This window comes from Rattus norvegicus, chromosome X (genome assembly GCF_036323735.1).
Source record: "Rattus norvegicus strain BN/NHsdMcwi chromosome X, GRCr8, whole genome shotgun sequence".
Classification (NCBI taxonomy): domain Eukaryota; kingdom Metazoa; phylum Chordata; class Mammalia; order Rodentia; family Muridae; genus Rattus; species Rattus norvegicus.
In genome coordinates, this window is record NC_086039.1 from 120,952,698 (window position 1) to 120,979,889 (window position 27,192).

Genomic DNA, 27,192 nt, shown 5'->3' on the forward strand with positions numbered 1-27,192 from the left:
GTTTAGGGTGCATCGAATACACGTCCATGTTTCCAAAAGAAACTAAAGATCGGGGTGAAGATTGTTTAGTGCTGAGAGCACAGTTTGCTCTTGCAGACGACATGTGTCCATTCCTAGTGCTCACCCACCCATCACTCCAACCCCAGGGATCTCATGCCCACTTCTGACCGCTGTAGGTACCAGGCACATATGCAACACACATACACATATGCAGGCAAAATGCTCATTCACATAAATAATATCTCAAAGATCTTAAAAACACCCCACTAAAACCAAAACCCACTAAGCATGTAATCCCAACACTCAGGAGGTGGGGACGGAAGATCTGGAGTTCATGGTCAGCCTTAGGCACGCAGGCAATTTGAAGTCAGCATGGGTGCTATGAGATTCCATTTTAAAAAACTAAAATGAAAAAAAAAAAAGAGCCAGATGCTACACAAAACCCCATCTCAAAACAAGATAGTAAGATAATAACATTTTATAAAACTCTGTAATAAAACTAGTATGTTCAACATCATTTGTCATTAAGAATTTACATGAAAGTCAGTTGATACCCCTGAGAAACACATAAATCAGAAGACTACGGAAATATTGCCCACGACAATATGAATCTTAAAATGATCAAAACAAGCTAGTTCATTCCATTATTATTTATTTTATTTCATTTTAAAGAGAGTTTTGCTTGCTATGGCGCTCAGATTGGTCTCGAACTCCTGAACAAAGTGATCCTCCTAAGTGTTAGAACTATTCATACATGTCAGCACCCCCAACAAGACAGGTTAGTCTTTAAAAAGCTTTTTAATTTTTCTTAAATGACAGTTACAATTCCAAATGTCACCAACTATTAGAGTAAGAATATTTCATAACATTTTCATAATTTTGCCACAGTTGATCATTTGCAAAAGGAAGAAAAGAACAAGAGTTCCGACTTTCCAAATGTCAATATGGCTCCTCTTATTAATATTAAAACACATTTGCTATAAAAATCACTGGAAGTTAATAAAGAATAGAGAAAGTACATCTTTTAATAACTTCCAATAAAAAGAGTAAAATATAATGAAAAGTATACACTTACTTGATACTAATGACATAGTATTTCATTATCCTTCGAGCAGCAAAATGTGTAACTTGAGCCAGATGTTCAAATGGCTAGACTTTCTCTAAGAGCGAGTTATCTCAGAAAATACGTAGAAGCATTAACTACAGAATTGCTTTAGGGGGTTCTCCAGCTGAATATTTTACATTGCACTTCAGTGGTTTTTTCAAAATGAAATTATGTTCTGATCAAATGATACAAGATTCTACAGAAGCAGCAGTTCAGCACAGGAAAGAGTTTGAGTTTTAAAGTCAGTCTTCTGATTTTACTAGTTACTGGCCAGTAGATCTTGGGAGAGGAAAATTCAGAGCTTCAGAGTACTAGTTTATCTAACAGTGATGACAACGGTTATCTTATCTCCTAGGAGGTGAGCTAATGCCTTTAAAGTGCTTCCTACAACCAGGTACTCAATAGAGACGAGTGAGTATTAATGGTGCTATTGCCACAATTATGTTTCATTATTACTAGCAAAATAATCACCCCTCAAATCAAAAATCACATCTAAAAAGGTCTACAAGGATGGGAGCACATGAGACTAGAAATAGTTGGAGGCGGTGGCCAGAGAATAGAAGCCTGAATTTCTAAGGTGGTCTTGGTATATCCAAGTTGTATACCAAGAATTTGGGGATAAAATGGCGTAAAGGTAGAGGCCATTGTCTGGACATATTTGTCCATTCACAAATGTTCATTCTGTCTTACAACTAGAACAGAAAATGAGGTTAAAAAGTAGCTATAAAAAGACCCTACAGGCTGCAGAATAACTGGGAAGGTGGTAACATACCTCCACTCTTCACATTCCCAGGATCCCCAATCCATGTCTGTCCAGTTATTGCTAGCTCAACTGTACCTCTACTATAACCAGCTTTCCCCCACAAAAACCAGAAAAACAGGCAAAAAAAAAACTATTTCCTGGCAACACCTCTCCCCCACAAAAAACAGAAAAACAGGCAAAAAAAAAAAAAACCCTATTTCCTGGCAACACCTCACCAACGAGCCTTGAGTATTTAAAAAGTGCAACCCATCATAGACAACACGAGGAGGACAACACATTCCATGTCTCCTTGGGCCTTGCAATACAGGCAAACAGAGAACAATATGGAAGAATCACATGGATATTGACATAATTGAAGGAGAGTGACACATTTAAAATGCTCTTCTGCAAATAGCAAATATAAAACCAGATGCCCAACAGATAAGCTATTCTCACTATGTCTGCTTCCGTGTACTCACAGAGTATTCTCTCAGCTGACTCACTAATGCCTTTGGGCTACTTATCAAGGCCATATTTAAAATCAGACCTGAGCTATCTGAGCAACTGTGATCTGGCTTTCCTATTTTTTTTTTGTACTGGAGATGTCCTCACACATGCCTAGCATGCATTCTACTACCCAGCTACACCCCCAGCCACATGGCTTTTCCTTCTTTTATTCTGAAATCTGACATAGCATGGTTGAGTAAAGAAATATTTCTGCAGATCAGGTATCTATCTGTTCTCTACTGATAGGAGAAAGATTCCAACCACAGTCCATTCTAAGAACAGTTTAAAGATTAGAGACAGAGTTTCGTAAAAGTATCCATCTACCTGTCTGTAATTTTAAACTTAATTTTTGCTACTTTCCTACTTACATATTTAAAAAAATCTTTAAACACTGCAACAACTTTGAAGAAAAAAAAATCTACCTCAGATACAAGAGACACTCAAACACTTACTAACTAGTTCTAGCTACATCGGAGAAGTGTACTTCAAATGAAAAGAGGACTGCTGCAGAAGCCAGGCGTGGTGATGCGGTCCTGTAACTTCAGTACTAGAGGCTAAGATAGGAGGCTCAGAGAGTTCAAGGCCATCCTCTGGCGTGTAACAGGATCTGATCTCAAAGTCAAGAAGGGTAGAAAACACATACACAGAGATTTTACAATCTACGTCCTGAAATGGAGTCAAGGACTTCAATGAAAGAAGATAAACAGGGGTTGGGGATTTAGCTCAGTGGTAGAGCGCTTGCCTAGAAAGCGCAAGGCCCTGGGTTCGGTCCCCAGCTCCGAAAAAAAGAAAAAAAAAAAAAGAAAAAAAAAGAAAAAAAAGAAAAAGAAGAAGAAGATAAACAGTGTCAGAAAACCAATGGGACTGCCAGAGAACAGTCCTGGGGCAAACAGAAACCAGACCATGAGATCTTGAAGCTACTCTTCCTGATGTAAGTGCTGCCCCCAGTCTGAGTTCAGAAAGATCCTGATTATTTGAACTGGTTGTCGATCAGGGTCCCCTTCATTTTTGCTTTCTTGGCTTCCAATTCAGCCTGGAAAGAAAAAAAGAGTATGCCCTGAAATATTACAATGAAATTCTTAAAATTTGTTTATTCTAACTGTTCATTCTCCCTTACTGCTCAGTGTACAAGCCAAAAATGGTTTTAGAACAACTTAAAACTCTGGCTCATAAAACTTAGATTTAAAACCATATATGTACGTGTGTAGGTCATGAATCTAGAAAGAAGGTCATGAAGGAGGAAAAGGAATAATGGAATGTGTGTGATATGTGATAAAAAAGCAGAAGAGGAAGTGGAATGTAGTCCTGTAATCACAGAACTAGGGAGCTGGAGGGAGTTCAAAGCCAGCTTTGGCAACGTGGCAAGTTTGAAGTCAGCCTGGACTAATCCTGTCTTCAAAAGAAAGAGAGGAAGGAAGGAAGAGGAGGAGGGAGGGGAGAAAAGGGAGGGAGGGAGAGAGAGAACAAAAAAAGTTGAGGAGACAATGTGGAAGAAGGAAGGAGACAACCAGAGTGGGCAAGGAGTCCAGGAAGGGTGGTGGGGGAGGGAAAGAACAAAGAGAATGAGATATAACTATGGAAATGCCACAAGGAAACCCATTACTTTATATGCTAGCCTAAAAAATGAAAGACATTTGTACCGTTTGTGATGAAGCATCAATGCAGTATGTCTGAGATTAATGGAATAAGCAATTATTATTATCTAAAAAATTTCATCCAAAAAACCAAAGAAATTAGTAGAGATAAGAGCTGGGTAAGAGCAATCAGAACAAATTTGATAATAATTTTAAAAGCAAAAAATGGACATTCCAACCTACATAGAGGTGCTGTACTCTAATCCCGTGGATAAGGCAGAAATCTAGCAGTGCTTTAAAAGCGGTGGTAGCAGGTCCAGTTGAGGTATACTGAGGCAGCACAACTGTACACCATCACACCGGAGAGCACTAATAACCTGACTCTTAACTCCTGACCTTACCGCACAGGCAGCAGAGTAAAGCATTGCCCTAGCTAGGCCTATCAAATGAGACTTTCTCCTTTAGGCTTTGGGCTCCAGTGACTACTGTAGAGCAAGGTTTACCAACGCATTCAGAGCCCAGGCTGAGAACGCTGGCAGCCAACTATAGAAGGAACTCCTAACAGCTCCTAAAGGTCCCCCCCCCCACCCCCGCCTCAGCAAATCAAAGTAAGAAATCCAGGTCAGTCAGGCCTAGACCCTTCCTCCCCAACCCACTTACCAACTCTTGCAGCCGCCTCTTGCTCATGCCTTTGCGCTCCAGCTGTTTTTCAATCACTTTGGCATTCTGTGCATAGGAGTCAGCAACTTCCCGCTACAGGAAATAGAACAGACCTCCAGACCCATGCACGTCTCAGGAACCGCAACAAAGACCTCAGTGGTGATTTATACTACTCAGGGACTGTAACCCTTTGCCTTCTCAATGACCCAGGAGAAATCAGGTTTCCATCGGGGATCATTTGGTAAGAACCCTCAGTAAAAAACACTTGACTGAAATACCAGAAAAGTAACTGCTGGTACTGTTAAGGACATACTCAAACCATCAGAGCCAGACTGGAAGGGACTGAACACTATTCAGTACAGTATCTCATTTATTTATTATTTGTTTTGAAGATAGAATCTTGCTATGGAGTGAATGCAGATCCTGAACTTTTGAGATCCTCCTGCCTAAGCCTCCAGAGTACCGGAATCATAGGCTTGAATCCAGTTTAGTAGCTTTCAAATTAAAGTGATGAGAGGATCCAAATTCCTCGTTCTCATTTTATAGCTGTCTCTCCCATTCCGGGAGTTAGGTACTAGCCCAAATGCACAGGACTGCTTACTAGCAGAGCGGCGTGTGGAAGCTAGGTGGTTAACTGTTCTTCTCTGTAGAGGTTCTGCCTGGAGTCCTCTTGCTGCCCGCCCACTCCCCGCCTTCCAATTTCCGTGAAAACAGAAGTACTTACAGCCTCTATCTCTTCTTCTTCCTCATCAATGGTAGACACAGTAACAGAGCTGAACTTGCCCATGTCTTTAGTCCTTTTGGTCATCATAACCTAGAATAGTAGGAAGAGATATCAGGCTAAGTTCACCCCAAAGAATCCATGAGTCATGTATAAAAGTACATTTATGTGCATGTTTGTCTACATACACAGGGGCACGGGAATATCTGCCTCTTAGGCACACTCTGACTATCTAAATATTAATGTTTTGAAGCATTTGCTATTGAGGTTTTTGGCTATCTCTTTTTTTTTCCAAGACAGTTTCTCTCTGTAGCCCTGGCTAGCCTGGGACTCTGCTCTGTAGACCAGGCTGGTGTGGAAATCAAAGATCTGCCTGCTTCTGCCTCTGGAGTGCTAGGATTAAAGGCACGAGCCACCACCATCACCACCACCGCCACCACCATCACCACCATCATGCAAAAGGTGACTGAAGAGACAGCCATGGGTGCTGGGAACCAAACTCATATAGTTTTAGTTGTGACCCTAGCCTTTAATGGCTGAGCCATTTCTCTGGCTCACTATTAAGGGTTTTAAAACATATATTTAATAAATCGGTCTAATTCATTGAGGATTTAGTTGTTCCCACGCTAAACAGAAAAAAAAACTTGAAGAGGAAAATAAAAATCATACAATGTTTAATTAAGGTTACAAGACTATTGTATATAAAGCAAATAATAAATGTTACAGTCCTAAAACATCTACTTGTACACAACAATGGCATTTTCTGCATAAATACTTCATATCAACAAATGCAAGTGTCTAAGGTATTATACCACATTTTAAAAATCAGGGGGCATTGTTACAGCTCAGTGATGCTCGCCTAACATGCAAAAGTCCTGAATTTGATACCCAGCACTAATAAAATTTGAGGCTAAATGTGTAGCCATCTTAAGCCGTCTGTGTCCTTTGATGATAATTACCTTCTTAGGAGGCTCTTGTTTCTGAGTATATATATTGGTTTTCCCAAAGCCTTGGCCAAATTTCACTACTGCTCCATCCACAATGAAGGTCACAGGAGCATTCTTCGGCTGAGACTGGTAGAAGAGCGGCAGTCCACACCTGCAAATGGCAGAGTGAATCTCTGGGAGGCCTCTAATTCTACATCTCAACTCTTGCAAAAGTAGACTCCGTTTCTGAGAATAGTTTTGTTTGTGGCATAAAATGTTCACTTTTCCCCAAAAGAACTTGATAAGAATTAGGGTGCATGTTGATATTTCTGATCAGGTTCCTAGGACTTGACCAGAATATTCTGGTTAGGAAATGTAGAGATGGATGAGGCCTGAGACTTTTGCTATTTATATCTGTATCACATGTATGTATTGACATTAAACGAAGGTGGGGAAATGCTAGCCAATGCTGCTATTGGCTTTGTAGTCAAAAACTGCTACCATTCTTTAGCAATGGTTCGGGCATTTTGTTCCTTTTGCTATTATTTCATTTTACAGCATCAAGAGAAATGAAGTCACTACAATGTTTGGCAAATCAAATCTGCCACTTTCTTTGGCTGACCATTATGCTTTCTGAGCTAAAAAGTAGACCTATAAGATATGATAAAAACTAGCTTCATCAATCCAGTATGGCTAGCTACTCACATGCCTTCCTGTTTCTACTTACTTTCCTCTGCTTCATTCAGTGTTCCTACTCTGGATCTTCTGAGAGCCAACACACAATTGTCCTTACACCAAGATTAAACATAAATGCCAGACATAGTGGTAGGCCTTTAAAACTAGCACTCAGGAGGCATAGGTAGATGGATTTCTGTAAGCTCAAGGCCGGTCTGGTCTACACACTTAAGTTCTAAGACAGCAAGAACTACCCTGACTCCAAACAATAACAAGAATTGAAATCACTACTATTCTTACTATTAATAGCCTAAAGCTGGGAATTTTGTTTTAAAAAAAATCCTTTAAGATTCTTAGCTTTAGGGCTGGAGAGATGGCTCAGCGGTTAAGAACACCGAGTGCTGGGTTCGGTCCCCAGCTCCGAAAAAAAAGAACAAAAAAAAAAAAAAAAAAAAAAAAAAAGAACACCGAGTGCTCTTCCAGAGGTCCTGAGTTCAAATCCCAGCAACCACAACCATCTGTAAATGAGACCTGATGCCCCTTTCTGGTGTGTCTGAAGCCAGTGACAGTGTACTCCTATATTAAAGATTATTTATTTATTTATTTATTTATTTATTTATTTATTTATTATAAGTACATTGTAGCTGTCTTCAGACACACCAGAAGAAGGCATCAGGTCTCATTACAGATTGTAGTGAGCTGCCAGGTGGTTGCTGGGATTTGAACTCAGGACCTCTGGAAGAGCAGTCAGGTGCTCTTAACTGCTGAGCCATCTCTCCAGCCCTAAAAAGAAAAAGATTCTTAGCTTTACAGTCTACATAATACATTGTATACATGAACCTGGAACTAAATTATATTGTTTCAATTTCCGTTATGACCCAGTCAGCAAATTCTATGCCAATCTCTCTCTCTCTCTCTCTCTCTCTCTCTCTCTCTCTCTCTCTCTCTTTCTCTCTCTTATTCATATATATATTTATTTATTTATTTTTCTCCAAAATAAGACCTATCTAGAACACTCAGACCAACGTTACTGGTAATAGCTAAAACTAGAAGCAGTGTAAATTCACTGTGAATGGGTGAACAAACTGATACCATGGAATACTCAAATGTCAAGAGCACTGTGAACGAGTAAATGAGCTGATACAATGGCATACTCAGCAATAAAGAGAAACAAATGATCTCATAGCAATTTGGATCAATTTCTAAAATGTCAAAATGAGAAAAAGTAGGTATGGGGCCAGTGAGAGGCTGAGTAGTTAAAGGAGCCTACTGCCACACCTGACAACCTGAGTTTGATCCCCAACATCCACATGGAAAAAGGTGAGACGTTCTGAAGTTGTCTTTAGATCCCTACATGCATGGGAGGAAGGAAGAGAGGGAGAGAGGGAGGGAGGGAGAGAGGGAGGGAGGCAGGGCATGCATTCAGAAAGGCAGGCAGGCAAGCAGGGACGGAGGGGGAGAAGAGGAGAAGCAAACAGGAACAGGGAGCAAAGAGAAAGACTGAGCAGGTAGAAAAGACATGCATTTGTATGTAGTAGAAAACTTACTATAGAATGTCCCTAAAATGTTAGGAAAGGCAAGGGCACAGCGACATAAAGCAGTGACTATCAGGGAAGGATGAATGGAAGAGACTGGCTGCACAGTACATGTGGACTGTGGCAAATGTCTTCTAGCATGATGGTGGTGGCTTATTTAACTGGAGTTTCCTGTCAAAATCCATCAAATTGAATATTTAAATGAGTAAACTTTATTATAGATGTATTTAATCTTAACCTCTCAAATTGGACCATGTTAAAGTTTTTTGCTTTGAATCCCAGAGTGAGATCCAGAACAGCCAGGGCTATACAGAGAAACCCTGTATGGAACAATGGAACAAACAACCAACCTCAAGTTTTTGCATGGTGTGGTGGCTTATGCCTATAATCCCAGTAGCTGGGAGGCTAAGGCAAATGACCAAAGCTCAAGGCTATCTTGAACTACATATCAAGACCCTGCCCCAAAATTTATTTTAAAAAAGGCCCTCATTTTTCTCACTTTTATAATCAGCTGATTAGGGATGGAATTTAATAAGCATCTTTGGGAAACATTAGCATTTGTTTTGAAGGTCTTTGAGATTACAGACGCCAAAGAAAGATTTATTTTCCTAATATATCATGCTTTTACTCACCTATGACCAGAAAACCCCACACTGGTGTTACTTACTTTGCACACTTCTTCCTGTATTGACGTTCAATGCCCTCAGGCCTGCAAAAAAAAATGGAAGTTAAAAAGGAAAAGTTAAGAGTGTATCTCGTGGGGCTGGGGATTTAGCTCAGTGGTAGAGCGCTTACCTAGGAAGCGCAAGGCCCTGGGTTCGGTCCCCGGCTCCGAAAAAAAAAGAACCAAAAAAAAAAAAAAAAAAAAAGAGTGTATCTCGTAACTGATTCACTTCCTAGCTCATTTCTTCATTACTTACCATAATTCATGCTAAGAGTTCAGAAGCTCTTCATTGTGTAGATCTACTGGCTAGTTAAGCATGTATTAAATATAACTCTAGCATGCATTCCTTCTTTCACAAGCACATACTGAGCAACTAATGGGAGTCAGGCACCATGTTAACTGAGCAGACAAAAGGGTAGCAATATTAAGTCACAAGAGTGATTACTGTATCAACAATATTAACCACAATGTAACAACAGCCAATTATATAGTCAGCCTTTTGGTTCCGTGGTTTCTGAATCTGTGGATTCCACCAACTATGGATAGAAAATATTAGACGGGCTGGAGAGATGGCTCAGCGGTTAAGAGCACCCGACTGCTCTTCCAGAGGTCATGAGTTCAATTCCCAGCAACCACATGTGGCTCACAACCATCTGTAAGGAGATCCGGTGCCCTCTTCTGGTGTATCTGAAGACAGCTACAGTGTACTTATATATAATAAATGAATAAATCTTTAAAAAAAAAAAAAGAAAATATTAGACAAAGGTTGTGTCACAGGCTGGGGAGAGGACTCAATGAAGAAAAGGGCCTGTTCTGCCAGAGCAAGGACCAAGTTAAAATCCCCAACCACCAGGCATGGTTTTATATGCCTTAACTCCAGGGTTGTTGGGGTCAAGATACACTGATCCTGAGAGATCACTGGCCAGCCAGCCAGCAACACACACACACACACACACACACACACACACACACACACACACCCACCCCAAAAAGTTGTATTAGTATTGAAAATACACATTTTCAGTAACATAGCAAGATACATTTCAGAAACAAAGAAAACAGAACCTTCCAACTTGCATTTCTTTTTTTTTTTTTTAACTAAAGCTACACATATCTTAGCTCCAGTATGACAGCCATTTGTTCTTTCAATTTTTTTTTTGGTGAACCATTAGCTCCTATCTTTTCAGTCATATTTTTCTTTTACATTAAGGATTAGTGACATTTGCACTATTAATGGGCCTTGCAAGTATTTCTTTCTTAGTTTCTGATCTGTCTTTGATTTTTGTTTTGTTTTGAGCATGTGGAAATTTTAGATTTTTTTCTGTAGTCAATGCAGTGTCAACTTCTCTCTCTTGTCCTCACTCTCTGCCATGTATGTTATAACATAGCTAGGACTTCCTATACATAAGTACAGTATAGCTGTCTTCAGACACACCAGAAGAGGCCATCAGATCCCATTACAGATGGTTGTGAGCCACCATGTGGTTGCTGGGAATTGAACTCAGGTCCTCTGGAAGAACAGTCAGTGCTCTTAACCTCTCCAGCCCCCTCAAGCTGAATTCTTATCTGAAATAAAAAAACTCTAACCATGTATTCTAGAATCTGCTCCCATTAGTTTCTTCCTCCAAATCACTATCTAAAAAGAGGCAGAAGTGGCTTCCCTTTACAGAATAAAATCCAGATTCTTTACCATGGCTTCCCAGGCACCACCTAAGAAGATAACTGGGTTCTGCAGCATTTTCTACATCGTCTCCCTCTTTCTTACACTCTCGCCAAATCAGTCTTCCTTTTGTTTCACTTCTTAGAAAAGAGCATGTGCTTTCCAACAGGTGACCATTTATACACATCCCCTCCGTAGAATGTTCTGTTCATCACATTGCTATGGCTGTTCTTTTCGTCTACTTTGATGCTACTTCATAAGTAACTTAGTCATAGGCTTTCCCCTGACCACTTCCACTAAGAAGTTCTCATGTGACTCTCCCTACCAACCCTTTGTTTCATCCATATGGCTTCTAATAATAAGTATCTGGTTATTCAATTAATTTTCTATCATCCATTCCCTGAGATGAGAGAGAGTCTGTCTTATCACTCTATGACACAGCCTGTATATACAAGCAAAGCACTATATACAGGGGCTTGAGAGAGGGCTCAGCAGTTAAGAGCACTGGGTCTAGGTTTAATTCCCAGAACCCATATGGTGGTTACCAACTATCTGTAACTCCATTTCCAGGGGTCCAATACCCTCTTCTTATCTCTTCAGTCACAAGGTACCCATGTGGTAAACAAATATACATGCAGACAAAAAACCATAGATATAAAATTAAAAGTGCTAGACATACAGAAGAATAAGGAAACCAGACTAATAATTGAGGAAGTTTTTCTGAGATAAGATCTTATTGAAGTCCCCTAGAATGATCTAAAGTTTGCCTATGTAGCCCAGGCTGACCTTAAAGTCAAGCAATCCTGAAGCTTCAAACCCCCATATACTAGGATGACAGTCTTAAGCCATCACCTGGCTGATGATATCAGGTTCTCAAATGGAATTTGTAATGACAACAGAGGTGGTGGCTCCATTATCTTTCTCAGGGAGTCACAGAAACTTCATTAAGAAGTAATGCTCCTGCCAGAGTCCTGATAGAAAATGGGACTTCATCCAAAGGAAATATTCCATATATGCATACTGTATTCATAGAATTACTATGTACAGAGAATTAGTCTGATATCATTAGGACTTAAAACTGCAGGATTTTCTACAATAGTATAGAGTACTGCCAGGTTACTCTATGAACAATTATATGCCAACAAACTAGATAACTTAGAAGTTATAGATGAAAAAGAATGACATAGCTGGGTGTGGTGGCACTTGCCTGGAAGGCCAGCACATGAGAGGCTAAAGCAGAAGGATCCAGCTGAAGGCTAGCCTCGGCTGAATAGTGAAATCCTGTCTCGAAGAACAAAAATAAAAGAAACAATAACACGAATTGCTCAAGCTCACTCCAGAAGTAGATGGGAAACATGGGCCATGGGCTATGTGCGCAGCAGTAATGGGTAACAAAGAGAAACAGTTATGAACGGAGTAAAACCCTGCTTTGACCAACAGAAGAGCATCATGTGGCCTTAGAAAAGCTGCTCATGACCAGAGCATGAACTATGTCAAAGGGGAGTACACTTTGCTTGTTGCTAAGTGCTAAGAACTCTGAACCCTAGCAATAGCTTAGCCACAAGTTCCTGGCCTAGGCCCTGCCATTAAATAAGGCACTACTGGCCACTAAGTAAGGCTAGACCTAAGGCTGATTTACCCTAAAAGTTTAAGAGTGATTGGATTTCAGCATTTCTACCTCAGTCTAGGGTCACCCAGTAGTTTTCTCAACTAGCCTTTTGATACAGGAGACTGCAGTCTAGTTGTATGAAACTACTTTCTATACTAACAAAATAACAGATATTAATATATAATACTGTATTAGGATTCTCTAGAGTCACAGAACGTATGGAATGTCTCTCTATATTGAGGGAATGTACTGTGATGACTTACACTCTGTAGTCCAGCTAACCCAACAATTGGCAGCTGTGATCGGGAAGAATCTAGTAGTTGCTCAGTCCCACCAGGCTGGTTGTTTCAGCTGGAGAAATGGCTCAGTGACTAAGAGTTCTTATAGAACTTTGGTTCCCAGGACCCTCGTTAGGTAGTTGGCAATCACCACCTGGAACTTCAGCTCCAGGGGAATCAAACATCTTCTCTTCACCTCTACAGGTACCTGAACTCACAGGAACTTATCAAAACACATACCAACACACACACAAAAAGGTCGAGGAGACTGATCAGTCTGCAAAGCACCTTCCTTGCAAGCAAACAGGAGGACTTGAGATCGACCACCTGGAAGCTAGTTTAATAGCTTAATGCTAGTTTGGTGGTGTCCTTGTAACACCACACAGAGTCAGGCAGTTCTATGGGGCTCACAGGGCAGCCAACCTGGAGTACTTGGCAAGTTCTAGGCCAGTAAGAGAGACATTTTTTTTTTTTTGGTCTTTTGAAGTAGGGTTTTTCTGTGTATCCCTGGCTGTCCTTGAACTCAAGACATCCACTGGCTTCTGCAGCCTGAGTGCTGAGATTAAAGGTCTACGCCACCACCATCTTACAACACCTTAAAACATTGCATTCTCCTCACCACAGTACTTATGAAACCTTTTCTATTAGACAGTACGCCATGCTCTGGCCACAAGACTATTGAAATTTCCCATGGACCTTATATGCTCTTAATGCTTCCAGATTCCCTCTACCTGGACTGTTCCACATCCTCTTCTAAGAACTAGTGAAGTCTTAGTTTAAGCCAACACAAATACTATCTTTCAGAGCCTTTCCTGACCACAACGCATATACAACAAATAACCTTCTCCTACCTGTTTTCCCATAGCCGTTGTTCACAGCACCAGCATTTCTTTCTCATAGTAAGAAGCCTGTTTCCTCCCTGAATTCTTATTCACTGTGTCTCATTCAGATTTGATACCTAACTCAGTACCTGGCACATGACATTCATATGGCTGGGGAAGTAACTCTATAGGAGAGTGTTCTCCAAACAAGACTAAGGCCCTTGGTTCCATCCCCAGCCCTGCAAATAATACTAATAACAACGGAAGTTACAGGATGTACCAACTCACTCAAACCTATAATTGGAACATCATAGCTATCAAATGCCAAAAGAGGCAAATTTCAGTACCATTTCAACGAATACAATGAAGAATTTGTTACATTAAAATAAGTTAGGATATTAGCACAAACGTAAAAGTATCAAGCCCAACTGGATGAGATGCGTAATACTAGCACAGGATAATCTATATTAATCGGAAACAGACCTTAACACGGCAGTGAACTAAGGTATTAAGCCCTTACCTCCGAAGATAAGTAGTCTCCTCATCTTCTGTGTTACAAAACTTATGAGCGTGTTTGGCAGCATCGATCACGCGAGACCGGTCCCGGGGTCTCATGGGCAATTTCTCTAACTGGCAATCTGAAGGAATGGAGAAAGATTTCCTCGTTTAATTACTAAAATATACCTTGAGTTTAGAGTGGTAGTGCGCGCCTGGAATGCAGAAGGATCACCAGCAAATTCGGGGACGATCTAGGCTACATAATGAGTACAAGATCGGCCTGAGCAACTTAATGAGATCTTGTCTCAAAGCAAAAAAGAAAAAGGAAGAAGAAAGAAGCCCGGTATTTCCTTGCAGCCGCCACTTCCCACCACTCACCCAGCACCAGGACCATCTGTCCGCATAAACAGTAGTAAACATGGAGGGGCTTCTCGCCATCATCATATTCCTCGCGGTCCCGGGTGTCTGAGCAGACCACGGACCGCGATACGACTTTCGGCATAGCTCCGGCAGAACAGGCAGAAAAGTCGAAGAAAATGAGTCGCGGCGAGATGGCGTCACAGACACTCGCGCCAGACCGTTTCCCCACCCTGGTCACGTGTTGATACCGGCTTGATTAACTTCCGGAACATCCCATCCCGCTGAGATGCAGGGGGAGGCGGGGGAGGCTGCTGAGTTGAAAAGCTCAGTTAGCTGTGACAGCTTTATGTAACCGACACTCTCCGAATTATTTAAATTATTGTATTTCCATACAGTCACCGATATTGTTTTTATTTATTAGTGCCCCCGCGCCCCCCGCCCCCCCCGCTCTCCCGCGCCCCTCCTGCGACCCCCGGTGCGCTTGTATGAGTGCGTGCGTGTGCGTGTATGTGCATGTGTTTATGTGCGTGCATATGTTTGTGTCCGTGCGTATGTGTGTTCTCGCGCACGCGAGCGCGCGTGTTGAGGCTAGAGAACAACTTTCAGCATTCTGTTGCTTTCACTTAGTGGATCTCAAAATAAGCATCTCAGGTCTTCAGGCTAAGCAGCAAGCACCTTTATCTACTGACAGCCATCTCTCTTGTTCTCTTTTGTTGGATATATGAGTATATGTAAAACTCGACATAATAGAGGACTATACACAATACATATAACCTAGATTTTAGATATACTAGTAAATATTTTTATTGTGTTGCACATACTAGACAAACATTCTATCACTGAGTTGTATCCTCCAGGCCCATTGCTTCTTTGTTTCTTTTTTCTTTCTTTTTTTTTCTTTTCTTTTTTTAGGAGCTGGGGACGGAGCCCAGAGCCTTTCGCTTGCTAGGCAAGCGCTCTACCACTGAGCTAAATCCCCAACCCCCTGCTTCTTTGTTTCTTAAACTTTGTTTTGCAAGTTTTATTTTTTATGCACATTGGTGTTTTGCCTGCATATATGTCTGTGTAAGGGTGCAAATCCCTTGTAACTGAAGGCGCTGCCATATGTGTGCTGGGAATTGAGCCTGGGTCCGCTGGAAAAGCAACCAGTGCTTTTAACCACTGAGCCACCGCTTCTGACCCTAGTTTACCGCCTCTAGTTTATTTATTTTAAGGTTTATATATCTTTATGTGTACTAATGCTTTGCCTGAATTGTCCCTGCGTCCCTCCTTTGTGTCTTGTATTCACAGGCTTTGGAACCTCTGGATCTGGCATTTACAAATTACAAATGCTTGTAAGCGGCCGTATGACTCCAATGAGTCCAATAGAGCCCAAGTACGCTGGAGCAGCAGCCAGCACACTCTCTCTCTCTCTCTCTCTCTCTCTCTCTCTCTCTCTCTCTCTCTCTCTCTCTCTCTCTCTCTAAAGATTTATTCATTTATTATATATAAGTACACTGTAGCTGTCTTCAGATACACCAGAAGAGGGCATCGGATCTCTTTACAGATGGTTGTGAGCCACCATGTGGTTGCTGGGAATTGAACTCAGGACCTCTGGAAGAGTAGTGGGGTGCTCTTAACCGCTGAACCATCTCTCCAGCCCAGCAGCTAGCACTCTTAACTGCTCTACAAATTTTCCACCCGTTTTGTTTTGTTTTTATGCAAGGTTTCATTGTCTTGTACAAGGTAGCCATGAACTCTTAATATCCTTCCCTCTGCTTCCTGTGCACTGAGATTGCAAGTATGTTTCCTTGTTTAAAAAAAAAATACAATTTAACTTGGGCACCCAGGAAGGTCAATGGGCAAAAGTGCTGGTTACCAAACCTGATAACCCAAAGTTCATCTGCAGGGCCCACACAAGGGACGGCAAGTGCAAACTAAGTCTCTCAAGTTGTCCTTTGACTTGTGGGTTGTGTGCGCATGCGCGCAAACGTGCGGAACCTCCACAAATTAATTAGTTGTTTAATAATTTAAAAGACTAAATTCAGGGTTGGGGATTTAGCTCAGTGGTAGAGCGCTTGCTACAGTGGTAGAGCGCTTGCCTAGCAAGCGCAAGGCCCTGGGTTCGGTCCCCAGCTCCGAAAAAAAGAAAAGGAAAAAAAAAGGACTAAATTCAAACAACATATAATTCACTTTTTAAAAGTGTACGGATATCCAGGCATGGTTGCAGGCTTGCAATATCAGTACTCAAAAAGCAACGGCAGTCAGACCTTGATGAGTTCTGGCCCAACCAAGTCTTCACAGTGAGATCCTGTCTCAGAAAAAAAGGAGGAAGGAGCTGGAGAGGTCGATCAGTGGTTAAGAGCACTGGCTGCTCTTCCAGAGATCGTGAGTTCAATTCCCATCAACTACATGGTGGTTCACAATCATCTGTACTGAGATCCGATGCCCTCTTCTGGTGTGTCTGAAGACGGTTAACCACAGGACAAAATAAATATAAAAAAAAAGTAAACCAACTTAGTAATAGTTTACTCAAGATTGTGTAACCAATACCATTATCTAATTCCAGGATATTTTTATCATTTCAAAAAGAAATATACCTATTATTAATCATCACCTGCTTCCTTTCCATATTATAGAACTTAATCCATTTTTTTCTGGTTGAATGGTATTTCATTGTATGGGTCTACTAGTTTTTGTTTATCTGAGCATTACTAGTTAGCACTCTGTATTAGTCAGGGTTCTCTAAAGTCACAGAACGTATGGAATGTCTCTCTATATTGAGAGAATGTATTGTGATGACTTACACTCTGTAGTCCAGCTAACCCAACAATGGGCAGCTGTGATTGGGAAGTCCAGGTATCGAGTAGTTAGTTGCTCAGTCCCACGAGGCTGGTTGTTTCAGCTCGTCCCCTGTATAAGTAGGTTCTAACAGATGTGCTGGCAAGTGAGTGCAAGAAGCAAAGAAGAGTAAATCTTCCTTCTTCCAATGTCCTTATGTAGGTCTCTAGCAGAAGGTGTGGTCCAGATTAAAGGTGTGTATCACCATGCCTGGATCTGGGACTTGCTTCTTCCCAGGCTGAACTCAGAGATCTCCTTGCCTCAATCCCCTGGGGTTAAAGGCGTATACTTCCTTGCCTGGGCCTAAGATTTTCATGGCCACCATGCCTTAAGATCTGGGTCAGAGGTCTGTGGCTTCCAGTCTCAAGATCTGGGTCATAGGTGAGCTCTCCAATTCTGGATTGTAGTTCATTTCAGATATAGTCAAGTTGACAACCCGGAAGAGCCATTACCCACTCCTTTCCACTTTTTGGCTATTATAAATAATGCTGCAGTGGACATGACATTCATATACAAGTTACAATGGTCATGTACACACATATTCATAATGGCTCTTTTCAATTCAGTTATATGCCAAGTAGTAAAATGACTAGATCAAGTGCAAGTCTACATTTAATCTTTGGAGAACCTCCCAGGATATTTTAAAGCATACACAATTTCACATTCCTATCAGCAGTGTACAAGAGTTATTTCTCTGCAACCTTACCAATAATTACTATTTTCTATCAATTATTTGTGTGTGTGTGTGTGTGTGTGTGTGTGTGTGTGTGTGTGTGCCTGTGAAAGCCAAAAGAGTGCACTGGCTGCCGTGTTCTGCAGCTAGAATTATAAGCAGTTGTGAAACTCTTGATATGGATGTTGTAACTCAAACTGGGACCCTCAGCAAGAGCAGTAAGTGCTTTTAACAGCTTAGCTATGTCTCTAGCCCCCGCTGTTAGTCTCTTTTTTATAGCCATTCTAGTGGGTATTGAAGTGGTATTTCATTGTGGTTTTGACTATGTTTCCCCAATAACTAATGATGTTGAGCATTTTATATATACCTATTGGTTCTTTATAGGTCTTCTTTGGATGAATGTCAACTCGCATTCTTTGTCCATTTTTAATTAGCCAATTTATTATTGACTCATAAGAGTTCTTGCAGTGCTAGGGGTCCTCATGAATTTTGGATAAGGATTCTAATATTGAGTCCCAGGGTTCTTGCTAGGTTTTGGATACTAAACCTTAATCATGTAAATGATTTGCATTCAGAAGGGTCTTGCTGATCTTGTTTGTCCTATGTGTGAAGGACCATCTTTCAGCCTTCCTACTCCAACCCAGAAAGACTCCCAACATTCTCTTTCTGGACGATAGGGGCCTGGGGAAACTTAGAATAAACAAATCAAGACAATTCGCATTCAATAACTTCAATAATTAAGTGTCAGTACTGAAATCTTTTATTTTAAAGAAAGATCTTGGTGAAAACTGCAGAAGCCAGTGACTAGAGAAACACAAGCTGTACACCAACTGGAATTTAGAGCAGTTTACCAGACCTTCAATGAAGATGTATTGTTTAAAATACAAAAATCTTCTTTTTACAAATTTATTGGAGGAGGCCTGGAGAAATGGCTTAGTGGTTATGAGCACTGGCTGCTCCTCCAGATGACTTGAGTTTGATTTTCAGAGCCCACAAGGTTGTTCATAACCACCAATAACTCCAGTTTCAGGACATTCAACACCCTGTTCTGGCTTCCATGGGCACCAGGCATGCTCGTGGTGCAGAGGTATAAATGCAAGAAAAATACTAATGCACATAACAAAATTATTTTTAATTTTATTGGCATACATTAATTATGCTTAATTATATAGATTTTACTGTGACATTTTCATACATGTACTTAATGTGTTTTGGTCATATTTGCTCTTATTATTGTATCTCATCCCCCTCTCACTTCCACTGATCTTTTTCCTCTTCCCAGAGTTGCTTCCAGTAGTGTGCATGAGGGGTTAATTACAAGAATACCAGAATACCAGAATAATTTACCACTGGCTACACCACTGAAGAAAGGACTTCTCTCTCTCTCTCTCTCTCTCTCTCTCTCTCTCTCTCTCTCTCTCCCTCTCTCTCTCTCTCTCTCCTTCTCCCTCTCCCCTTCTCTTTCCATCTCTCCCTCTCAGCAACCATTAACTGCCTACAGCTCCACAAGAAAGGATGAGGTTTCATGATTCCCCTCCACAACAGAATGGTGAAAGGTCCAAATCATTCCCAGAACACTGTGTTCCAATCTCCACAACCCTTCCTCCAGCTCTTATAGTCTTACCATCTCTTTTGGGATGTTTTCTCCACCCTGAAGTGGATAGCTTAGATGTTTCATTTAGGACTGAGCCTCCAACATTAAGACTCCGCCTTCAGCATTTTGACCAGGTATGAGTTTCTGCAGTAATCATTACCCACTGCAAAAAGAAGCTTTGCTGGCCAAAGCTGACAGTATTATTCTATGGGCATAAACATAAATATGTAGAAGGTACTTAGACAGGTGCCTTGGACTTAGGACCTCTCCAGTCTCCTCTTGCAGGACATTTGATCACAGTGTGAACCCTGAGATTTACTGAAAAACCCTGTTTCTAGTTGTGGTGTGACTCAGCTCTTAGCACGTACCTTTAATCATTCAACTGGAATACAGACATGCGCTTAGTACACACCTTAGCCTCAAGCAAGGAAGGTAAAGTTAGTTTGTAGAAGGAAGCACCCATGTTTAAAAGTGATGTCTAATTGAGTGGCAGACAAAGTGACAAGTCAGAGAAAGATTTGACTGACTAGGATATGCCCAACTTTCATGAAGAGAGAAAAGGGAAGCATCTTAAGACAGCGGTGCAGAGAAAAGAAAGGAAGAAGACAGCAGTTTTATCAGAACAGTTATAGAGAGACAAGTTGAGGAGAGAGAGAGAGAGAGAGAGAGAGAGAGAGAGAGAGAGAGAGAGAGAGAGAGCACTAGAGCTCACAAGCTAGACACGGGTGAAAACACAATGAGCCAGAGCATGAGAAGGAGCCAGGAGATCAGAACAGATTGCCAAAATTAATTTGAGGCCAAGCAGAGCAATTCAGGAGAAGTTGAGAGAAGCTAAGAGAGCTTGGAGAGGAGCTTGAGCCACAACAGCTGCGTTAAACCAACCAGCTGGAGCACAGAAAGAATGAGGAAGGCTTAGTTTATTCAGCAGTAAATCTCAGAGGCTGAAAACATTTCTAGGCCTAGATAAGGCTAGAAGCTTTGAGGACTAGCCTAAGCTAGCAGACAGAGGCTGTAAGCTTCAGAGATAACAATTATTACAGTCGAATAAAAATTACTTTTGCAGTCTCGAGTTTTAAATTTTAAAAATAGTTATTTATTTAGTATATGGGTGTGTGAATGTGCATGTGAGTGTGTGTGCTCGCACACATGCGTACGTGCACACTGTCTACCAGATAGACCCCAGGACTATAACTCAGATGGTCAGCCTTGACAGTAGACTCCCCATGTAGCTCACGCTAGTTTTGGACTCAACAACTCTTCTGCTTCAGTGCAAGTACTCCCTTACAGTTTGCACACCTAGCCTAAATACAAGAGAATTATTAGGGAAAGCCTTAGAGAATCACAGTCTTTGACCCTTGGGTCCTAAACCAGTAGCACCACTTTCGTTCCATATTATTCAATACTTCTTTATTGATCCTCTGTTTTGTGTTAGGCACGGCGTTGTAGTAGTCAATTGCAAGTGGCCCCACTCCTCGTGTGGCTCAGTCTAGTACTGGAGTTAGCAATCGCTCTTCTGTGAAGAACTAGAGAATGAATCCCTTAGAGTAAGGAGGCAAGAAGCAAAATCAAGAACATAGTCTGGGAATTTATATAAGAGGAAATAGGGGGTTGGGGACTTAGCTCAGTGGTAGAGCGCTAAGGCCCTGGGTTCGGTCCCCAGCTCCGAAAAAAAAAAAAAAAGAAAAAAAAAAAGAAAAGAAAAGAAAAAAAGAGGAAATAGATTTTTATAAGCTCTTTATTGAAAGAGTTCTAAATGTAACATCATTCCTTTAATATAGAAATTTAATAATACAGGTTTACTAGTTAGAATTATGGCATACTTTTATTAAAGGATAATATTTCTCATAATTAAGATTCAGAGTAAGTATTCTTGATCAGTAATTCAGTTGCAAATATTCATAGATTAATATTTATCTGTAATAAAAGTTTTGCATTTGATCTTTGATATTTTTTTCTCAGAGATAAATAAACACTGCCATATACTTGTATCAGCCCACAGAATATTATTTTAATTCAGTAGATTAATCCATGATAAGGTATTTATACGATTCTATTAGTTTATACTTTTAAAAATTATTTGTATGGGTGTTTTGCCTGCATGGATGTCTGTGCACCATGTGTGTTCAGAACCCACAGAGGCCAGAAGAGGGCATCAGACACCCTGGAACTGGAGTTGCTGAAGGTTCTGAGTTGCTGTGTGAGTGTTAGGAATTGAACCCAGGGTCCTATGGAGGAGCATTCAGGGTTCTCAACCACTGGGATATCTCTCCCACCCTCGCTTTTACTCTTGATGTTTCTTTTTTTCAGTGCAGGAAATCAAAGGCATATTATCTTGTAGTATGTCCCTGCACTGCAGATTAATAACCTTCAATACAAGTTTGAATAGAAGCTTCTTAATTGGAGCATTTCTGAAATATAGAGGTTTTTGTACCTGCATTATGACTTGGAAAATGCTGTTGCAACTGTGATTGAGCTTGGGAAATGTATTTGCTGCATGTTTATATACCAAGGCAAACCTTTTAAAACATTTAAATATTTTTATTTATTCTTTGAGAATTTTGTACATATATCCAATGTATGTTAATTATATTCATCCTTCATTCCCTCCAGTTCACCTCACTCTCAACACATTTCAGTCACGCTCCTACACACACACACACACACACACACACACACACACACACACTGAATAACTTGAATAAACGTAAACCAAAAATGAAGACACAAACATTACAAAAAGAATCATTTATCAAGTATATAGTAAAAGATAATTCCAAGAAAATAGGTGTTCTTTCACAGACACGGAGGGCGATGCTACTTATTCAGAAAACTTTCTGTCTCAGACGTGAGCTCTAAGAACTTTCAAGTGCTGAGCTGTAAATCTCAGGGCAAACCAGAAACACTTGGTTTCTGTCTTTGATAAAAGTCAGGGAACTGACAACGGTTCCCTCCAGGAGAGTGGGTGAATGATTCTCTGCTCTCAGGCACTGTGGAACCCTTGGCTGTGAAGAGGGAATTTCTTCAAGGTGTCAAGGTGAGACAGGAGTGAATGAATGCTTGGCTAACTGTGCAACAGGTAGTGTGTTCTAGTTTGATAATCACCTGTGCTGTAAAACAACTCTGTGTTATGGCTTGCTATGGCAACCTTGCTTTGATGAGGGGTGTGTGTGTGTGTGTGTGTGTGTGTGTTCCCAGGATGCAATTTCCTTTCTCTGTCAGAGGAGACAGGTGCCTTGGGGCTGGTAAATTGCTTTGGTTCAGGCCCTTGAGATGTAAAGGAAGACAAGGAACTTTTCAAACACAAAATAGACAAGCCCACAGAAAATGTGAACATGGCTACTGTATCCTGTAATTACTTCCAGACCTTTATATCTAGTCGATAAATTCTCCCTCCCTACTTCTCCTAACCCTTTCTTCTTCCCAGTCTCACTATGTAACCCAGGCTGGCTTTGAACTTGCACTTCTCCTGCCTTAGCCTCCCCATTGCTGGACTTAAAGACACCATTCACCATGCTCAGCTTATATGCTACTTCTTAATGGTATACACTTTGTAGCACTCTCTCCTCTCTCTCTCTCTCTCTCTCTCTCTCTCTCTCTCTCAAACTCTCAGAAAAACTGGCTGTGGAGCCTAAATTCCCCCATCCTTTCATTTAAGGACATTTAATTAACCTTGTCACTGTTGGTTTTCCAAGTTAATGTTTCATTATTTCCTGTGAAGTACTTCTCCCAGTCTTGGTATGATGGTTCACAGTGGCAACCTCAGCACTCAAGAGGTTAAAACAGGAAGAGTGCCATGAGTTGAGACCAGCTAAGGCTACACGACATAGTGATTTCCAAGACACCTTGGGCTATGGAGTAAGACCTCAGCTCGCCTCTTGTTGCAAACAACAAAGTGAACATATGAACTCCTTTGTTGTTGTAAAAATATAAAAAATAAAAAAAGGAAGGTTGTCTTTTATCCCCCACTAGGTCCTGCACTGTGGTGCCCCAAGATATCTGCTGGATACCTTAATTCTCAGTCAGCAAAGCCTCTCACCAGCTTTGCTCCATCCCATATCACACTGCCGAAGGCCTCTCTCTGAGCCTGGCAGCAATCTCTCTACCTATCTAGTTCCCAAGGCAGCTTTTCATGCCAGAAACAAATCCAAACTCCGTGGCAGCCCAGACCAGCTGCTCCACACTCCATTACACTTAAATCTACACATGAAAGAACACACAACACAATAACCTTTGGCCCAATTGATAAGATATAATTGCCCACCTAAACATACAAAGCCCAATACACATCCATCCCTTAAAAACATTTGTAACAACCTGCCATATTGTCCTGCCACTACTTCTCTCCCTCTCCCTTCTGTCTCTTCCTTTCCATTCCAATCTCCTCCACTTCTTTTAAACTTTTCTCCTGCCCATCCTTCCTTCTTGTCCAATGACAGGCCTCCTTCTATCTTGTACCTGCCTCACCTGTGACATTATCCCACACTCCTTGAGTAAACAAGGCAGCCTATCCACTTCCACAGAATATGGTTTAAGTGCTTCATGCACTTGTTCACTGGAGTTTTGTCTCTTTTACAGCAAAACTGAAATAGGCTTGTTTCAGGAAGCTTGTCTTGACACACTAGACCGTCTAGATAGAGTTTTGGTGGTGCAATTTCTCTGAGGGATTCCCACACACTTAATATAGATCCCACTCTTGCTGGGAAAGGCAGGGTTGGAATGATGCCAGCTTTACAGACTTTTGGTCCTTGGTGCACCCACATATCCTTGTCTAGATATTAAGCCAATGCTTAATCTAGATTTAAAAAGAATATTTAGTTATTTATTTTATATAAGTACACTGCAGCTGTCTTCAGACATAACAGAAGACGGCATCAGATCTTATAACAGATGGTTGTGAGCCACTATGTGGTTGCTGGGATTTGAACTCAGGACCTCTGGAAGAGCAGTCAATGCTCTTAACGTCTGAGCCATCTCGCCAGCCCCTAATCTAGATTTTATAGTGAAGAAATTGAGTAGATTTTATTTGTTTGATTATTTATTTATTTAGGTACTGGGGATGGGGCATGGAGCCTTAGACATGCTAGGCAAATCCTGAGGATATTCCAGTCCACTGAAAAAGTAACTTACCTGAACTTAGAGGATTTTTAAGATAAAGAGATTATCAAGGTTGGGTCTGATGTAATCTGACAAGTTAGAGAAGTACACTGCATTCTTCTTATAGAAAAAATGTTCAAAGTATGTGAAGGAGCTAGCAAGAGAGAAGGTCACATAGCAAAGAATGGAGGTGGCCTCTGGGAGCTGGGAGTGGTCCCAGTTTGGCATTTAATAATGAAATAGGGCCCCGAGTCCTACAAGCATAAGGAACTGGACTTGACCTGCGGTTTGTGGTGATCAGTTAAGCAGTGAAAGAGAACAAATGCTCTTTTTGCAGGCCTTGCTTTTGCTATTTTCATGTGTGAAATAGAAGACTTCAAGTTTCTAAATGAGGGGAAAAGGATTTTTGAAATTTGGTTTGGTAACCTTATCCCACCAACAGCCATAATATGACACTGTTAGGGAAACTTGCTTTAATGGATATATGTGTTGGGGTTAATCGGGGATAACAATTGTTAGCTAGGGAGGTACCTACCATCAAGCACCTAGTAAAATCACTCCTGTTGGTATGTGCTTTCTAGTCCTGTGCACCTGATGATTTCTGGACATCTTCACATGGCTGTTTCATCACTCCCAGGAGCTCAGGAAGCCCCATTCAAAATTTCCTCTCCTGAATGTGTCCTTCACCCTTTATGCCTACTTCTGTTAATGGCTACTTCAAATCTCTACTTCTTTTTTTTTTAAGGTTTATTTATTTATTATATAGAAGTACACTGTAGCTGTCTTCAGACACACCAGAAGAGGGCATCTGATCCCATTACAGATGGTTGTGAGTCACCATGTGGTTGCTGGGATTTGAACTCAGGACCTCTGGAAGAGCAGTCAGTGCTCTTGACCATTGAGCCATCTCTCCAGCCCTCAGTCTCAATTTTTTTTTTCATTTTCAAAAAGGATTTATTCATTTTATGTATGTGAGTACACTGTCACTGTCTTCAGACACACCAGAAGAGAAGAGGGCATCGGATCCCATTACAGATGGTTGTGAGCCACCATGTGGTTGCTGGGAATTGAACTCAGGACCTCTGCAAGAGCAGTCAGTGCTCTTAACCGCTGAGCCATCTCTCCAGCCCCTCAGTCTCAATTTTTAAAACATTTTCTCATACTGTGTGTGTGGGGGGAGATTTCAAAACGTGAGCAGGATTTAATGTGAGAGAAAATCTCTGTTGAGATTTGAAGCTGTAGTAGGTCCCATGGTAAAGGATGGGCTTGGCCTCTGGGAGGTTTGATTGCCTGGTACAATGTTTCTCCTGAACAGTACCACAAGAGCCCTTCAGGTACTCTCTTGCTCTCTCGGGACAAACTCTGATTAACCCAGCTCTAATGGTGTCGCTTCCTGGCTCTACTACCTTCCAAGGAGTCCATTTGCTTGACATTCAAAACTCTCCCGGATTTAACTCAAACCTGCCTTTCTCATCATTTCCTGCATTCTTAAATAAGTATCTTCTTGTCTGCCTACTAAGTGATTTTTGGGTTGATCTTTGAAAATGCTTCTTTCAAACTGTTCTTGCTTTTGCAGGTGCCTATACTCCCTGTGAGGCTTGCCTGCCCGTGACTTGCAGCTTTCCCCCGAGCGCCTACCTTTCCCTGCCATCTCCTGTCCTTCCAATACTCTTCAGCTGGATAAGCTCATACCTTGGACTCCTCTAAACTAGCTGCTTGGCTTGATCAATTACCAAGGGGAAATGTGGTTCCAGAGACAAGTTGTGAGTGCCCATGGCATTTGTAAAATGTCTATTTTCCCTGCCTGAAGCTCCCATTTCCACCACTGCCCCAATGTCATTTTATTCAGCCCTAGACTTAAAAGTTGGGATTGAATTGTGCACCCTCATCTCAAAGAAGATGGACCCAAAGTCCATTTTCACACTCAAGAGCCATTTATTTATTTATTTATTTATTTATTTATTACTTTCCCCATGATTCTGAGTAGTTACCCCAGCCTCTCGTGTCTGCAGGACCATGACCCTAACATCCTTGCCTTTTGAGAACTTGTTTGCCTGTGCCAACTCTTTCCCCCACTCTCCTGTTTCAACTAATCTTCTCTCCGCTCCTCTTTCCCCGATCCTAGACGTAGTTGGCAGTTTAATAAATCATGCCTTGTCAAAACCAAAGAAAGGTTAAGGCATATTCCTGGCAGGCTGAGGTGACCTCAAGGCCCAGCCTCTGGGATTCACAGTGAGTTTGAGTTAGCCTGTATTACATTAGATACTACAAGAGACCAACCGTACAATCAATCAATCAATCAATCAATGAAGGTGGAAGAAGCAGGGAGCCAACAACAAAACAACAAGTAATTAAAAGATTGGTATGGTGGTGCACTCTTGTAATCCCAGCATTTGGGAGGTGAAAGCAGGAGACTCAGGAGTTAAAGTCATGCTCAACCACACAGTGAGTTAGAGCTTCCCTGGCCTACAGGATACCTTGTTTCAAAAGAGGAAAAAAAGAAAGGAAAGAGAAAGATTTCCTCCCCCACGACCCCCCCCCCCCCAAAGAAAGTAAGTAACTATAAAAAGAAAACTTCGCAGGGGTTCCTCTTCAAATCCGCAAGTGGAGCCCATGCGTTTCCCTTTTAAATTCCCGACAGTTGAAGGCTGCCTTTGCTGCCCGCTTAGCCTTTCC

The 27,192-nt window shown here is 41.3% G+C and overlaps 1 protein-coding gene across 1 annotated transcript; it reads right to left on the minus strand.

Annotated features, from left to right (window-relative positions):
- Positions 1-637: 637 nt before the first annotated feature.
- Positions 638-27,164, minus strand: Steep1 (STING1 ER exit protein 1). Its single transcript, NM_001107950.1, has 8 exons — positions 27,078-27,164; positions 14,354-14,646; positions 13,998-14,115; positions 9,113-9,154; positions 6,269-6,407; positions 5,313-5,402; positions 4,589-4,681; positions 638-3,387 (listed from the first exon to the last, which is right to left on the minus strand). Exons 2-8 carry the CDS (start codon positions 14,475-14,477, stop codon positions 3,325-3,327), a joined length of 669 nt encoding a protein of 222 aa, NP_001101420.1. The 5' UTR covers positions 14,478-14,646; positions 27,078-27,164; the 3' UTR covers positions 638-3,324.
- Positions 27,165-27,192: the final 28 nt, after the last annotated feature.